General features: G+C 40.1%; 1 protein-coding gene and 1 long non-coding RNA gene across 2 annotated transcripts in view; both read right to left on the minus strand.

Moving 5' to 3' along the window:
- Nucleotides 1–18,567, minus strand: part of tbc1d1 (TBC1 (tre-2/USP6, BUB2, cdc16) domain family, member 1) — a 53,935-nt gene that overhangs the window by 31,670 nt on the left and 3,698 nt on the right. Inside the window, exon 3 of the mRNA XM_085276941.1 lies at nt 2,088–2,684. Within this exon, the coding sequence (XP_085133067.1) occupies nt 2,088–2,684 (597 nt within the window). The remainder of the gene's footprint in view (nt 1–2,087; nt 2,685–18,567) is intronic.
- On the minus strand, nt 13,707–16,108 carry LOC146572649 (uncharacterized). Its single transcript, XR_014892733.1, has 2 exons — nt 15,826–16,108; nt 13,707–15,236 (listed from the first exon to the last, which is right to left on the minus strand). It is a non-coding gene; the product is annotated as an uncharacterized LOC146572649 (long non-coding RNA).

Genomic DNA, 18,567 nt, shown 5'->3' on the forward strand with positions numbered 1-18,567 from the left:
CATGGGCAGTTATTTTGCGCCTTGGTTTTTCCACACGCTTCTTGCGACCCTGTTGACTATTTTGAATGAAACGCTTGATTGTTCGATGATCACGCTTCAGAAGCTTTGCAATTTTGAGACTGCTGCATCCCTCTGCAAGATATCTCACTATTTTTGACTTTTCTGAGCCTGTCAAGTCCTTCTTTTGACCCATTTTGCCAAAGGAAAGGACGTTGCCTAATAATTATGCACACCTGATATAGGGTGTTGATATCATTAGACCACACCCCTTCTCATTACACAGATGCACATCACCTAATATGCTTAATTGGTAGTAGGCTTTCGAGCCTATACAGCTTGGAGTAAGACAACATGCATGAAGAGGATGATGTGGACAAAATACTCATTTGCCTAATAATTCTGCACTCCCTGTATATGTAGACAACGGCCTTTATTTACATCTACCACGACCCCGACCATTATCAGTTTTGAAATTCTCTGAACACAGCTATTCCCCTCCCTGCAGCGTCTCTTTCAATATGCCTTTCTGTATCAAATATTAATAACATAATTAGAGCCTTTTGAGAGGAATGAAGATATTTGATCTGTGTCTCTATAACTGAAGCAAAAGAGAGGCGATGATCGCACTGGGATGAGGCTACTCTGGCAGTAACAGGATGTATAGTTAGTGTTAATAATGTGTCTGTATCTGCTGAGCAGAGCAGGACACTGACCTGTGACTATTTCCTGTCTGTAAAACAAACAGGGAAATTCCTGTTGGCAAGAGACCACTGAGGTCATGAAAATGTCAATTAGGGAGACTCATTTTGAGCAGCAGTCAGCATTTGTTATTGCGGAGTCATTATATTTTTGTCTTTATATTTGTTTTCTTCTCTGCCTTTTTGGCCTTGAGCAACTGGATAAGGGGCTTTATTTTTTAATCTTGAACAGCAATTTATTGCACTACTAACATACTTTGTATTCTTATGAGTATGAATGTTCTTTGGAAAAATTTTTACAATCAAACTTCCTGTGGATTCAATAAATTTTGGTACATTAATTTAAAATGGTATGCATTATGGGTGATAAATTCAACAAAGATAATGGGACCATGTTTTGTTTTTTGTTTTTTTTAACTCAACGTTGAATCTGTAGTCTGGTATTTAAATCTGTTCAGAAAGCCAGAAATGTCTTAATTGTTCTCACAATCAACACTATGCATCTGGAGACCATTTCAGTCAGCATACAGTGATAAGAGGGTAGCGCCCAGAATATGTCGCCAGTCTATCAAAGCTCCGACACAGAGGGACAGACAACCATTCATGCTCACATTCAGACCTACAGTGAATTGAGAATCACTAGTTAACCCAACAAGCATGCATTCGAACTGTGGAAGGAAGGCAAAAAGCACCCAAGCAAGCCCCATCAAGCACATGGAAAACATGCCAACTATTAGGACTGTGCCATATCATTCATGGTAATACCGTTATAAATTTTTACTTGACATAAAAGTGTCATATAATGGTTTGTGTGCAAGCCTTCAATGGCAGTTTAGCACCTAACAAGGGGAACTTCTTCAACAATCTTGAACAAAGAGCAATACTTTGCAAAATATGCAAGAAATCTGTTCCTGCTACAGGTGGAAACAAACTTGTTCCACCACTTGAAGCAAAAAGCACACGATCAAGTATAACCAGGCTGAAGGGGAGATACTAGCAGCTGGCGATGTGTGACCCAAATTCAACAAAATGAGTCAAGCATGTATTGCTAGATACACTCGCTAGTTACAGGAACAAATACTGGAAATTACTGATGTGGTCACATGGTGGCACCTTGTTTGAGTGTGTCATCAACAACAGCATCTCAGTGAAAAAAAGAATGGAGGATAATGCCCTTCATTTACTTACAACCACTACGCCACCGTGTTGACCTCTAATTACACTGTCATGCAATATTTATATAAGTAACATTATAATAATAAAAATTATGCTTACAAGTCCTTAATAGAGAACAAATACAGATGTTTGGAGCATCCAAAAGAGAACTCAGAACACGCCTTCAATTTTATGTGTGTGTGTGTGTGTGTGCGCGCGCGCCTTTTCACCCACCATAAACAACATGGTCCTATTCTCCTTCAGGCTGGTGGGCTGCACATCAGCGGACCGCGTCTGAGGATCGGTAGTGTTGCTGTTAGAAATCTCTGGTGAGAGGCCATTCTCATCCAGGGCCTGTAGGCAGGGAAAGCTGGGGTCTCGCTTGAACAGAATTGGGCGTTTCCCAGTGGTTGGGCTCTCTGCTGCACCGTTACTAACAGCACCACTCCCCAGTCCATTGGATTGGAAGGTTAATGCCCTCTTCAGCCCACCCACCAATCCCCCATCATTTGCCCCTTTATCAGCTGTCCCTGAGCCACGCAGCTGGCTGAACTTCTCGATGCACTCGTCAATCAGGGCAGGAGGGGCTTTCTTGTGAGCAACACTAACGCGGCCGCAGTATAATACCTCAAACTTTTTGGCAAACGCTGTCGGAGACACAGCAGCGGCGGGTGCCATGGAGGTGGTTGTAGTAGAGAGAGCGCAAATCCACGTTTCAGAGGAATCGCTGCCTCCAGAACCCGTGGAAGCCTTGTTGGAAACGGTGGTGATGTCATTGTTGCGTGCCGAGCTTTTGCCAGCCTGCCTCAATGTACTGATGATCTCAGGAACCTGGAAAGATAACGAGAACATCATTAGACGTACTGTAAGGACTCATTATGTAATTGTAAGGCATTTAGCTAGAAAACCTATTTTTAGACTAATTGCATAAACAGAGACTGCGGAAGAAAACCGAGCTCTTAGTGTCACATTACATCCATTTGAGCCTAAGCAAAGACAAACAACTTTGAAAAAAAGCTTAACTCAAAATGCACAAAATGCTCAAAAACATTTAATCATGCATTTAATCTCTCTTCAATCCCAACCAGCCAAGTGGGGAATTTATTCAAAATCATCAACATTGCCAGCTATACTGTATTTTTATATATATATATATATATATATATATATATATACATACACACACACACACACACACATTAGGGGTGCAACGATATTCGTATCGATATTGAACCGTTCGATACAGTGCTTTCGGTTCGGTACGCATATGTATCGAACAATACAACATTTGTAATTTATTTTATCAACTTTCCTTCTGACGATGCTGTCTGTGTTCAGCGCTCAGTGAATCTGCGTTCGACTACTCCGCCTAGGCTGCACTGTCGAGCGCAGATCCACTGAGCGCTCAACACAGACAGCATAGTCAGAAGGAAGAGCGCAGGGCAAGCTAGCAAGACAGAAGTTAAGCTTTCCTTGCAACATGGACCTCCTCCACCCTCATTCAGGTCTGGCGTTTGGAATTATTTTGGTTTTCATGTGACGTATGACCCTGAAGGTAAGCGAGTCATGGACTAAAGTAAAACAGTATGTTGGATGTGCCATGCAATGCTCAATTACATGGGTGGGAACTAGTGTGTTAGCGCAGTTAGCTCGTTAACGTGTTGGCCGTCTAGCCCCATGCACAGGGCGATCGGCGGTAGCTCGTTAACGGAGATTTGCCGTGTTGTGGCGTTAAGGTCATTTCAACGAGATTAACCTGAAAGCACTAGTGGGAACACAACGAATATGACTGCACATTTACGCCGACATCATCCTAGTGCAAAGACAAAAACAACAAGCATGGATGCTACTAACTTTAGCCGAGTCATTTAGACAGCTGTTAGCACATGATTCTCCTTATGCTGCTGAGAATATAGCCCAGAAGAAGCGGATAGTATAGCTTTTATTTTGGAAAGAGACATTTCTCTGTAATAAACTCTCTTTTCCAAAGATGAGTGATTCCTCAATCAGATACAGGGCTTGCAATATCGCTAGCCCAACGTCCCGGGGCTAGCGATTTTTTCAGTCGGGCTACCAAAATCTATCTCTGCCCTGCCCGTCGGGCTATTGTAGGAAGGAAAAATATATGTCAATGCTTTTGCATTCTTTCGGAAATGTAGCTGGGTAATTATGTCATTGGCATCGGTGAGCCACTGTCAATATGTGACATATTGAAATCGCGTTTGAATTTGCGCTTGTGTTTTTTTGCTTTCACTTTGCAATCGCGCGAACTGTGTATAGAGAGCGACAGCACTGATCTGTGAGTGATGATAATTTGCGCACCAATTCCTCTGACATCGTCTTATTAATTGTTAGCTTACTATGCAAACATGACAAGTGAAATCTCCCGCAGCTTAAACATGTGAGAGGTTGATCGTGCAGAGAATCGCTGAGCTTATGTGAATGCGTGTGTAAAAGCATTTCAGTTCTGCTGAGCCAAATAAGACAGGTCAGGGTGAAGAAGTGACAGCCAAAGAAAAGCTTACCACAAAACGGAGAAGTTATGACAAATCAGACTATAAGGCAAAAAGAAAGTGCAGCTTTATGGTTTCATGGACAAAAGAATTTCTGTGGCTGCAATATGACGAGCTAAATAACCAGGGCTGCACATAAGTGGTCCGCAGGTGCGCATTCGCTGTCAAAATAAAAAACACGCACAAGGGTTAGGGTTAAATTTAAAAACTGTACTTTTGAGTTAAAATATATATTTATAATTTTGATAAATGACAAATTAAAAAGGCATGAACATTTTTTTGTATCGAAAAAATATCGAACCGAACCGTGAATTTTGTGTATCGTTGCACCCCTAATATATATATATATATATATATATATATATATATATATATATATATATATGTGTGTGTGTGTGTGTGTGTGTGTGTGTGTATATATATATATATATATATTATATACACATTTCATCTAACAACAAAACTGCCCGTGTCTTTAGGAAATTATAGCCTGTTGACTATGTGCAAACAATGCAATTCAGCACTATGTTTAAGTTTGAGATCTTCAAAGTTAATGTTTAGTAATGCTTTTTTTTTGGGTGGGGGGGTGGGGGTGGATGCTACCTGTGTAAAATAAATTTCATTTGTTCACATGCTTTGACCTGGTGTGGTCCTTTGTTTGTGGACTCCAAAGTCATCACATACATGTTTGAACGTTTGAGTAAAATGTATTTTACACCGATCTTACACTGATACGAATCCTGCTGAGCTCAGACATTTGATATTGCTACTACTATTCGACGGCAATGCTTGCTGACTAGGGGTGGGGGGAAAAAATCGATACTGTGTAGTATCATGATATTTTGTTTGCTAATAATGTATCGATACAGGGACAGCAGAAATCGATATTTTGTTACAAACAATTTTTTCGTGGACTGGAACATGCTCTGACTTGAGAGCATGTTGATCCTTTTTCTGAGCAAGAATCCTGACATTCCTTCACTGTCCAAATGTGTTTAACTTTTTTTTTTGGCAGCAATAAACATGACAGTTTACTTATTTTAATTTAAGACATTTTTTATTTTAATTAAGTTTAAAACTTTTTTATTTAATGTAAAATTATATTTTGTTTTAATTTACTTTCAAATTCTTCAGTTGCTGAAGGGCCTGTATAGTTTTCATAAATTGCATAGTTCAGAATAGCTATAATTGTACCAGATGGTTGCATTCAGTTAAGTTGGACTAGACTGTAATACAAACCGTTCAGTTTGTCAACAATAAAACTGACTGAAATGAGAGAAAGACTGAGTGCGAGACTTTGATATTAGATAAAATGAATATTGATAAAGTTTACCTTTATGTACAGAATCTGAATATCGCAAAATATTTTAAAAAATTGCAATAATATCGTATCGTGCGTTAAGTATTGTGATAATATCGTATCGTGGGGTGTATGGTGATTCCCACCTCTATTGCTGACATACTTACTTGTCTTTTTCTTTTGAAAGAATATTTATAACACTACCAATAAAACCCCATGAGGTGCAACAGTAAACATTTCACAGGGAATAACTCATCACTGAGACCTTTACTCTTGCGTGAGTTCAAGCACTACCATCAAATTTCGTCTTCTAATAATATTTTTTGAATCCTTCATCCATATAAATTCATTCAGGGTCACTGGATTCTACCTCAGCTGTATATAGCTGAAGCCTGCCTACGAGACAACAGGTGGGATACACCGTGGACAGATTACCAGGGGTGACCTATCGCAGGGCTAACACAGAGAGATAGAAAATCATCCATATTTATGGCCAATTTAGAATAACCAATTTACTGAACATTCATGTCTTTGGAGTGTAGAAGGCAGCCAAAGTAGGCCAGCCAGCCTATTAGCTGACAGTGCCAACCACTGCATCGACGTGACACTTAATGTTTTAGTTTAAACTTCCCTTATTATTTCTAAAGTGGTGATTTCACTGAGTCGTCACACTGTTCATGCATTCAGGTTGCATGTCCACAAACAGGTGGCTGCCTACAGTAGCAACAGCGGATAAACTAAAACAAACACAAAAGGCGTACTCCAAAGAACAACTTTTCCATCCATTGATGTAGATGCCACACCTCACTATGAGCTAACCTGCCAAATGGTGTGAAGAGTATTTTGAGACCCCTGAATAAAGCAGCTCTTGTGTTGTCTTCTGGTGGTGAAAAAAATGCCAAATTGGGACCTCAAAGCAGGCTTTGTACTCCTGTCCCCTTTAGATGCACCTATTTCTTTTCTTTCTGAATCTTCTCGAGTTTCTTCTCTTGCCCTATAAACTGTACCACTGTATTGAGATCTTATGGTAGATGGTAAATGGTAAATGGCCTGTATTTATATAGCGCTTTACTAGTCCCTAAGGACCCCAAAGCGCTTTACATATCCAGTCATCCACCCATTCACACACACATTCACACATTGGTGATGGCAGCTACATTGTAGCCACAGCCACCCTGGGGCGCACTGACAGAGGCGAGGCTGCCGGACACTGGCGCCACCAGGCCCTCTGACCACCACCAGTAGGCAACGGGTGAAGTGTCTTGCCCAAGGACACAACGACCGAGACTGTCCAAGCCGGGGCTCGAACCGGCAACCTTCCGATTACAAGGCGAACTCCCAACTCTTGAGCCACGATCGCCCGTGGTACAATTTCAATCCAAATTTTTACTGGAAAAAGTCTTTTCCTATTCCTCCATATAACTACACAGGATAACAGAGAGAGAAAGGGTGGAAAAGAAAAAAAAAGGAGAAAAAACTCCAATGCTACAAAACATATTATACACTCACAAGCTCACACAACAGAGCAATGAAGAGCACTCCTAGGTAACTTAGACATTATGTTTCAATTTAAGGCAAAATGTTTTAGGTTATCTGTTGTTTGGCCTTGTTGTGCTGAACATTTCAGAAAAAAGTTGCATATTTAAATAAGTATCAAGAATAAAGAGCTCAGAAGTGTCCATCTAAGACATATTTCTGGCAACCTCGCAATTGCAGTTTAATACTCACTCTTTCCCTGGCTCCTCTTAGCTGTGTTGGACTTGGATTACCTCTTAAGGGAAATATCTGTCTCTCAAGTTCAGTTAAGCTCACTAGCTGTGTCCGTTTGGACCGGTTAGAGCTCTGAGGGTTGAGAGGGGACAGTTGAGAACAAATGAACTGTAACTGGGTTCTTTCCCCACACAAAAGCCCTTTTCTGTAGCTACACTCTCCACATTAACACAAGGTCCATTACCATTAGAAGAGTCTGACATGTTGCGTGTGCCAATTATAAAGATGGAAAAGTGACACAGAGAGAAATATAAGAAAGCCTAACAAAGCTGGGATGCTGTGTGATCTAGTCGCACAATCGGTGTATTCTCAGTACTGGCTTTGTTACATAAAGCTCACTCTTTGACCATTTTCTTATACAGGGACACTCTGTGCTGTTAATTTAAAGCCTTTTCCTGATTACTCGCACATCGAGAACGTTCTGTTATCCAGGCAAAACAACTCATTAAGCCACTCAGGTAGCTTAATGTATTTTGTGATTCTTGCAAGGCTTATTTTATTTTCTTGCACACACTTTGATTAATGTCTTACTTTATTGCTTGGCTCTAGTTATAAAAGCTATGCATGACCAGAGAGATCAATTCAAACAGCCTGAGGCTTTTCTCTGGATAATTGGTCCCACTTCCTTGTTTTAATCTATTTACAAACAAGCACTGGACAGAAGATAACGCCATACAAATCAGAAAACAACCTTTTGCTGTCTACAGTATACGTCCTTCTCCTATTGTGGACCACACTATCATTGTACCACACCAAGGAACAAAAATGAGGAAGCAGATGAGCTAAGCAGAAGCAGCGGTTGAGCCACATTGGTGATGTCATTAATGACAGATGCCTGAGCAGCTACAGTCTGACAGACAAACTTCCAGCAAGGTCCTGGCGTGTCTTGCCTCAGCATGAGGTGCGCGCTTTTAGCAAAACAAACACATAACTCTCTGTCCTCACCTGGAAGCTGCTCTGGATAGGTGTGTCAGCCAAATGTGTAATAAGTATTCTGACTTGTTGCCTTTTCCTTTTTCTTTTTTTCAAGGATATAAAAACTGTATGAAGGGTTCGAACATAACCATGTATGTTCATAAGTACTGTTCAGTTTTGGGACTTCACTTTTAAAGGTTGTGCACAACACTGCAGCGCTTACAGGATTACCAAATACATTCCTGGGTGACACACCAACAGTTTAAGCTTTCGGATTTGTGTCTGCAGCACACAAGTACACAAAACATTTTGGTCTTAGTGGTGAGAGTTTAAATTAAAAAGACAAGTGCACAACAACTTTTTGTAGGGAATGATTATGAAATGTAATTACTGACGAGATCCAAAACTATCTCAGTACCCACCCCAACCTGCCACCAAACACAAGCAAAGGTAGGAATTCAGACTAGGGCTGCCACAAACGATTATTTTGATAGTAGACTAGTCAGCAGCGAGGCTGAAGCAGTCGCTGCTGACCGACATCGATGGAGATCACTGCCCGATGCGCCGCCCGGCGTAGGAGGAACTAAGTGCTAAGTAAGTAAGACTAGTCACCGATTAATTTTGCAATTAGTCCACTAATCAGATCGTGCATCCATTGGACGTAAAACATACAGCTTATTGCACCAGCATCCATCTGCTCTTATATAACTATCATTAGCTTACAGCTTTAAGTGTTTAAGGTCTGTGCTAACTAAAAATAAGGACAAGATGATAGTTTAAATTTTAATAAAATTTGCAGATTGTTTCGGTGAAGTTTAATAAACTCCTTGCTATCTAAAATATAACAGGACACCGGAGTATATTCTCCAGCATCTCACACTTCTGATAATCAGCTGTCTGCTTGACGTTTATTCAGCTGTGTAAAAACTAGAACTTTAATCTTAGCCAAACCGATTTACTCAGGAACAAATAAAATACTGAAAAAAACCAAACAATAACATTTTTAAGTTATCTAAGTGACTTATATATGTTTAACCTGAGTAGCGAAAGACGGTGGTGGGTTTGAAAACGATTTGCCGGGAGTCCGGTGCTCTCACCGGCTCTAGTGAGCCTTGCCCCCGGCTAGCTATCGACCTGGTGGGTAACAGACGTCTCCGAAAACGTCGGAGCACTTTTAAAAATATGTGGTATCTTGATGAACTGAGCAAATATTTGAGGTTTACACAGTTACATTCTTGCCTGAAATATGTTAAACGTTTATTTTGTGACCCAGAAAGAATAATAAGAGTAATATTAAAACTAACTAGCTGCCGCCATTGTTGGAAACTGAGCAGGGCTGCGCTATGAATTCTGGGACAGAGCTACTTCTTCTTCGGGGTTTAACACCGGCTGGCATCCTTGTACATGCAGTGCTGCCATCTTCTGTTTCAGTCCGTTATTACACTCATAAATCCTACTACTTATTCCTGCGTCTTTTGTGATCTTACAAAGCTTCAAACGACGCGTCGAGTATTAAATCAGTCGTCGACGATTTTGATAGTCGACTAATCGTGCCAGCCCTAGTTCAGACTTGCAATCCTTGGCTACTTCTTACTCCCAGGTTTCCAGCTTTTTTTGCTCTCCAGTTGCATCTAAATGCAGCTAAATACCACCAACTACATTTCTTCTTCTTGAATATATGGCATACAGATACAAGTTAAGTACTGGGTCCAGTTGAATCGCCCGCTAAAAAAAAAAAAGCACACGAGCAACAAATTTATCCTATAACTAATTTCAAGATTAATTTTTAAAAGATTCTCAATACTGCTGGCTGAAATGCAACCCCAAACCATTACAGAGCCTACATGGTGTTTTACAGATAGCAACAGATACTCACTGTTGTACATCTCTTCTGAGCACCTCAGTACACACTGGCAACAATTCAAACCAAATGTTCAAATTTATATTCATAACGCCAGAAAAGTTGTTCCCACTGATTTTCAGTCCAGCTTTTGAGTCATCTGGCATACCTCAGGCTTTTCTCCCTGTGTCTCTTCCTTAAGGATGCCTTCTTGACAGTCTCCATTCCTCTGAGACCATTTCTGATGAGACTGATGCATCTCTCAGGTCCTGTGCCAGGTTTCTGCTGCTCTCCTATATCTCAATGACATGACTTTCAGATACTCTTCATGTGCTGTATATAGTTTTGTAAGCGTTGCCACTTCTTCTTTTGTCCTGCCCTTATCCATTTTCCTCAATTTTTTTAAAGAGAGACTGTACACCACGCTGACATCAGCACATAATTCGGACTGAAAATGAGTGAAAAAGCAGCCAATGTCCAAATAAAAACTGACATACCTTCATAAAGTCTGGAGAGCTACTTGTCAAGGCCACTATAAAAACTGCAATAAAGTCTGAATCTTTGGAAGTAAAATATAGAGATGAGAGCCAAATCAAGACCTACGCACAGTACTATATTTCTTTCAACTACATTTTTGCTTGAATCACTCAAATAAATAACTTAATCAGCAGGGGAAATGAAAAAAATACCCCAAAATGACACTACGACCAACTGCAAACCTAGTTACTGCAGCAGCAATCCATCACAATTAATAAATGCTTTCTTTTTAAAATGTATTTGTCCCTTTACTTATTCAGACTCAAAGATACTTGTTATATATCATTTTGAGTATCTTGTGGTCCTCTCTCTTGAAACAACGCTTCCTTTCCTCCTTTGACTGTCACTCACTCACACAGGAATCTAGACACCATGTTTCTCACTCTCTGCTTTCTACTGCCTACTTGCTTTTAATCATTCTGTGAAGAGTGAAGTCTGCTATCTGTCCACTAACAACAGACTCTTTGCTTTGCACCCCACCCCCCTTCCTCGTCCTCCTGCTTTCACTGCTCGACTCTGAAACACTTCAACCAACAGATACATTTAGTCCTTGCCAATGGCTCTCCTCCTCCGACTTCTTTTGTGTCTCTCTGTGACAAAAGATACTGAATAGCCACTTCTTTACTGTCCTTGTTAAGACTTTATCTTACTGTATTTCTACACACAACTTGAGTTTCATTTTTTCTGCACTTGGTAATTGATAACCTGTTTAACTGCACGGCATGGCGATGTTATCGCCCTCTTCTACATCAGGTAGTCACTGCCTTGTAAAATGCACTTCACATAACTAGGAAGCAGAGATTCTTGCGTAATTTGGCGAATGACAAACAGCTAAAGCTATATTTATAGTTTTTAGAAGTTTAATGCAGAAATCCAGTAAACAGCTTTCTAGAAATATAGCTCAATTTAAATTTGGTGAATGAAAAGTCAAATTCATTTGTATGTCATCATGCTTTTTAATCTATTCTCATATAACCTTTTGGTGAGTACTCCTCTACTGCTTCCTTCCTCTTCCATACTTCTCGTAGCATGCTAACACATCTGTTTTGGAGGTTTGAAGCAAAGCTGACAGAAGTTTTGCTTGTGAGGGTGCAGCCCTTGCTAAAGGCACACAGCACACATTATCTCTCACAGTGGAACGTTTACATGAAGCCGATCTCAGACAGGAAGGCAGTTGGACGGCCTCAGGCAGTGACCCACAGACTCGGCCTCTCACAGAGGAACAAAACTGAAAAAGTTTGATGTCCCACACCATACCACAATTAAAAAGAAGTACTGTAGTAATGGCCTCAAAAAAGGAGGAAGTTACACAAGAAAGACAGCAAAAGAGAAGCTGCAGGTCGGCACAGTAAACAAAACAAACCTGTTGGTGTTTTTCAGAAAGAGAAAATAAACCTCAAACATCAGAATATAACATGAACCAGGACAAAATTGTGGGTAAGCGCCTGAGGAATATTGTAAAAATGTATTTTTTTTTCCACAAAGAGGCCCCTATAAGAAACTCTTTAAAAAGACTGTAAATGAGATTATTGTTTTAAAAGAATCTATAAATATGGAAATATTTTTCAGTTAAAAGTTCTTTTTTAAATATTTTTTATAGCTAGACTTTCAGAACTATCTGACCCCTGGGCTATTTATAACTTTGAGGAACTCCAGTGCAGTGAGACTCACATCATTGGTTTACCACCAAAATCCAATAACTAAAACACAGCAGTGCAATTTAAAACCATGATGAATGTATATAACTTCATTAATTAATTATACTCCAAAGGAAAGTATCTATTTTAACCCAACAATATGTATTCTAAAACAAAAATAATTTCAATTTGATTTCAATTCAGGTTTATTTATATAGCACCAAATTGCAACAACAGTTGCCTGAAGACTCTTTATACTGTATGGTAAAGATCCTACAATAAAACAGCGAAAACCAAGGAAACCCACAAAATCAGATGACCTCTGGCAACAGTGGAAAGAAAAAAACTCCCATTTAACAGGAAGAAACCTCCAGCAGAATCAGACTCAGGAAGGGGCAGCCATCTGCCATAACTGGGGGTGAGAGGAGGGGGGAAAAAACCCAACCAAAAAACATTTTGTTGATAATTTCACTTTAAACACAGACTGAGCCTAAACAGACGTTTAACTTGAATGATTCAAACTAGAAAAGCTGGGAAAAAACATTACAATTTAAGGAGAAATGCCCCTTAAAACCCACTAATGCACCAGCAAGACACATGAAAATGAACAACAAAGATGACGAGGCAGCTGAAAGTCCCACTTCTCTGCTTCCCATGATCATGTGCTTGAGTCTTGTGCCTCGTGGAGCTCTGCCAAGTTCAAAGTTCAATGTATAACCAAGAAACGAGAAGCATTGCTGACGGAAAGCGAAGCGCAATGAGGAGAAAGAGGGCAATTTTATATGGTTGAAAATGGTTAACCACAAGCTTCCAACATATTGACATCACTTCAACAGACTGAAAAACTACTTCAGCACAAAAAACAACCCCTGACAATGAGCTCATTCAATAGTAACAACAAGCCCACAATGTAAGGACTTGTTTAAACGCAGTGCAGAGTGAACTCTTGACTGAGAATAAATTAAGTCAGTAAAGATCCCCGACACCTTCAATGTTTTCATCTTAGAAGACTGAATGTCTGTAGCGTGGAAATGTTAGAGCTGACACAGTGACTGAAGAGGCAAACAGCCACTGAATGGACATGGTTAGATACAGACTCCCAGACAAACAGGCAAAAAGCAGTCTGACAGTTCACAAGGACATGTTATTTATATAACGACTCGAAGGTGCCTCCAGTTTACTAGCTTGTTTTTGCTACAGAGCATGGAGTGTGTCACATGAAAAGAGCAGCCAAGTCGCATAAAATGAGGGAGGAAAAGGCAGGTGGCCAAAAAGGAAAAGGGGACTCTAAAGGCTCTCTTGGACAGTTTAGATAATCATTAACTTCAATCACTTCTGGGGTTTTTTTTTTTTTGTTTTTTTTTTTTTATTTGGTCAAAAAATAAAAGGCTGCGTGCGGTACTTTCCAAGCTGAGTCAGAAATCAGCTGTTTTACCAGAGAAGGTTAAATTTAAGCTCTGTAAAGAATTGGGTTCAAAATAACCTGATAATACTTGTTAGCAGTTCCAACTGAAGAATAATTTTAATCAAAACTCAACAAATAATGAGTTACTATCATGGTAAAAGATTCCCGCTTCTACTGATATCAAAATCAACCTTTTTCCCACCAGCTATTTTGACATGAAGTTCTAGGTAAAACACAGCTGTTACTTTCTGCTTTGGTTCAGAGCTTTAATTCATGTGATCAGTAACAGGGACAGCAGTCTGAGCTCCCTCTCCCCTGTTCTCAACCCAGCTGAGAGATTAATCTTTCCATTGTGCCTTGAGACCTCCTCCCCATAGGATATGCTGGAAACACCTCACCTTGGAGGCACCCAGGAAAAATCCTGATCAGATGCGTTACCTCAACTGGACATTTTCGATGCCTTTCCCGAATGATAGTTCCTCGCCCTACCTCTAAGGTTGAGCCGAAACACTCTTCGGAGGAAGCTCATTTCCACCGCTTGTATGCATGATCTTACTCTTTCAGTCACTCCCGAAGGCATGGGAATATCAATCAACTAGTGAAGTGACAGTGTCAGCACCACTTGCGAACAACGCATTTATACTCCTCACCCCAGACTTGGGGGTGCTACTTCTCATCTCAGCTTCTTAACACTTGCCTGCAAATTCCACAGTACAAAAGGAACGCCATGGCTCAATGAAGCAAACAGAACCACATCATCAGCAAAAAGCAGACACAAGATCCTGAGACCAACGAATCCCACAACCTACCATAACATGCAAAAAAAGGCTGCTGTGACAAAGGTTCTGTAAAATGTCCCTGATATTTTACAGCACAAAGGTTGAGCTTCACTTCAGTATGAGCTTTTGAGCTTGCATGCAATCAAAGCAGTTTCAAAAGAGACAGACTGCCGACGTAATAGCTCATGACAGACTTTATGACTAATATGCCATACAAGACGTGCCTCCTGTTCCAGGACTACAGCACTGGCAGGAGCACAATGGATCTGGAGGTGATATCGCCATGAGTCACTCACACGCTCACATACACCTACATTTGGCTTGAGTTGGCAGCAGCTAAGCAGACTGGATTTTCACGTATTCGGCTCTTTAAAGGGTCTGACAATTAGTAACCTACAATTTACAGAAGCAGGAGCTCTGACATCATCTAGGAAAGGAAAAACCCTGTTTTATTACTGGAGTGCTTAAGCACAGTTATGGTTTATGCTAAACAATACTGTGAGTGAGGACGGGAAGAGCAACGTTCCCCCACAGTGATCTTTCTCTAAACTTGTAAGGAGAATGACGATTCACTTACAAATTATTTATTAGGCCCATTATGTAAATTAGAAGGAAAAAAGTGTCAAAAGCCCCATCACATTTCTGAAGAGTAAAAGGTGAGGTGTTCAGGCCTTAATTCTTGGCACTCTGCAGGGAATAAAGTAAATACATTACTGACAGTGCATGTGACATTCAAATTCAACTTATTTTCACTCACAAACACATCTATAGATGGCCTCACACGCATGAAAGCACCATAGTAGAGGTGAAATTTTGATCTGACAACTTTAGAGGAAGTTTCAAAAGTAGACATATTTATCTATTGTAAATACACATTACACTTTCCAGCTTCAATCAAACTTCTGTGAACTGTATGAGCCTGAATGACCACCCAAAGCTACCATTTTACACCCGAACCAATGGTAGGGTCACAATGAACTGAACGGTAGCATCCAGTTGACAGGATGAAGTACAGTAGTCACTACAACGCAAAGCACATTTGGAATAAAGACGAGCGAAATTATTTGGTGTTAAATACATTAACTGCTACACAAAACATTACTAGACATGTAACAACTATTCTGCTGGAGTCGTTTTAAAAGGCTAAGGCCACCACAGACGAAAGCTAACAGCAGGTTGCGAAAATTTAGCTAATGTAAAAGCTTACTCAACGTTAGCTAACTGTCCACTTTAGCATGACACACAAAGTAAAACAACGCCTTCAAACTCCACTCACATCTCTCGACTCTTGTTTGTTGTTGAACAGGCTGAATCGCTGGAATCGCGCTTTCATCCCATCCGCCATAAACTTGACAAAAACTAAATCTGAATTGTTACTTCTCCGTAACTCGTCCCTGCCAGCGCGAAGCGCTTCAATATCATTTCATTGGAAAGTTGATTTTTCTCCCTGAAGCCGAGGTGGATCCTGCTGTTCGTTCGCCGTTAGGTTCGCAAGCGTAAGATCATTCAGCTTCCGGTACACACATTCGCAATAAAACAGTTCCAGCGCTCAACGTGTAAATCCCTTACTCTTTAACGAAATTTCTGTTTTATTTTGAAAGCAAATAGGTAACTTCCGTTTCCCTTCACCACAGACTGCGTGTGATTTGTCGTAGCCAAATCCTCCTCCGCGTATTGAGAAAATGGACACAGTTCCTGTCCCGGAGCAGTCAAAGTTTCGGCGGCAGAAATTAGGGTGGATTTCCCATTACCGTTACAAGAATGCAGATCTGTTATTTTCGTCGACATGACGTTATATAAACCAGCGGTCCCCAACCCCCGGGCCTGGCCGCGAGAGTTGAGGCTCAGGTGTGAAATGTATGGTTTTCAGGGTTTTCATCGTTATTTTGTTATCGTTTTTATCGTTAACTCGGTTTTCCTGAGTCTTTTCACGTGTGTTACGAATAAATCTTATTTTTTTTCGGTACCGGTACTAGTTTTATTTTGTTGTATTTATCCGCGACACCTTAAAGGCCGGCCCGTGAAAATATTGTTGGGCATAAACCGGTCCGTGGCGCAAAAAAGGTTGGGGACCGCTGATATAAACAACATTTCCACCCAGGAATGCACAGCCTTTGTGGAGTGCCACTGAAGGAGAATTTGGGATGAAAAGCACACTTGTGGCGCAAAAGTTTCAAGTCTTCATTAACGTCAAAGTCAACATTTGACACAGTTTTGTCACGCCGAACAACCAACGTTAGATGATACTGAAGTTTGCTAGAGCACCACACTGCATTTTAAACTAGTTACTTTTCACAGCACATGCCTAGAAAAGTGGACGGCTTGTACAATGATACAGTTATAGGATTAAATAAAAAGTAGTTATTTTAAGCACTGATTAATTAAAGTGCAATAGCATTTTTTACCATTCACTGTTGATATCTAATAAACTTGAATCGCTGAATGTGGATTAAAATTATTCTTCTGAAATTGCAAAAATAACAGTCCCATAAAAATAAGATAAAATGGGAAGTTGTGTAATGAAAATCGTATTCGTCTATTTATTATGCATAGCTTAGTCATCAATTTATATCCAAAGAAAGCAATGCATTTTATTCAACAAAGTCTCTCACAAATTACTGTTCAGCATTACAAATGGTAGCCTATTAGTGATTAAAACAAACCCTTGCTGTTCATGAATGCTACCTTTTTATTACCAACGAAGCAAGAAATAAAATATTGTAAGTGCAATGGTGGTAACTCCTCAATTAGTAGACACCAATAAAAACAGTCTAGCACTGTAGTATCTATTCTTTAGTAACTACCATACATTAAAGGAAAAATAGGTTTAGTAACTTTGCTAATGAACACAAAGGCACTCAGAGAGCACATTCTCCTCCAAGGTCTTATTTAGTCATTTTGATGCAAGTGATCTGGAGCTGCAACAAAATGTAATAATATCTCCCTGTGCTTCATCTCTCAACCAAGATACAAGAAACAAATTAAACCTGACAAACAAAACAAACCTTCGTCTCTGCTCTCGACTCGCCAGACGAATCACAGATTGCACAGGGACACCAGTTACAGTGAAGAGAAGCTGGCTTGTAAAACGTAAATTTAAAGCTGAAATCACACAAAAGCACAGCAACAAATACAAAGTCATGCAAACAGATTTTCACACCGAAACACTGATTTTTAGACACCTCTGTGGTGACACCCAGTGGTTACTTTCTTATTTACTAGTTCAGCAGAAAGGGGAGGCCCCACCGACCTCCTGAGATCATTTCTCTCCCTTGATAGAGAATAGGAAGTTTATGTTTCTTGCTGAGGTACTTAAATTTAGTGCTGGTGGTTCTTTTTCCCATAATGTCTCATTTTTAACCACAAAAAGATCCCATGTCCCTGCAAACATTTACAAAACACACAAGGGAAACTGCAAAGCACAGTGGCACCTGTAACAGAGTGTTACTCCTGAAATAGTAATGACAACCATCTAAAAACACACTTACCTTAAATGTCTATAACATTAGTGGTCTAAAAAAAAGTAGATGTGTATATTCAACTGCACTGTTAAGCAACTCTACAGTTTTTCAGTTGCAGATATGGAGATCCAATATAATAGCTTCTTTTGCGATAACAGTATGACATGGCACAACATGGAGCAGAGAGCTGCATTTCCTGTCCGGAGGCAGTTAAATTATAACCGTGTAACCAGTCAAGAGGAACCACTAATGCAGCAACAAGAACAAATCCTTCATGGTGGTACATTCTTTGTCCCCTGCAGTGAACAGGAACTTCTATTTTCTCTGACTCTGAATATGTGCTTAAAGAAAAAAATACAGATATTTTTTCTGATTCAAAAGTTTTACTTGGCACGGTTCTCATAAAGAAAGCCAGAAAGCCATGAACCAACCCTGATCTGGTATGTTCAGGTGCACATTTCATATCACAACAGTCCAAACTGAAATGCCCCATTTGAGAAATGTGTCAAATTGTGTGAAACTGCTGTTACTGCGGTGTGACAAGTGACAAGAACTCC

The sequence above is a fragment of the Mchenga conophoros genome, linkage group LG6 (genome assembly GCF_057382185.1).
Source record: "Mchenga conophoros isolate Kocher_MC1m ecotype Shallow Benthic linkage group LG6, M_conophoros_male_GT1.1, whole genome shotgun sequence".
Taxonomy (NCBI): domain Eukaryota; kingdom Metazoa; phylum Chordata; class Actinopteri; order Cichliformes; family Cichlidae; genus Mchenga; species Mchenga conophoros.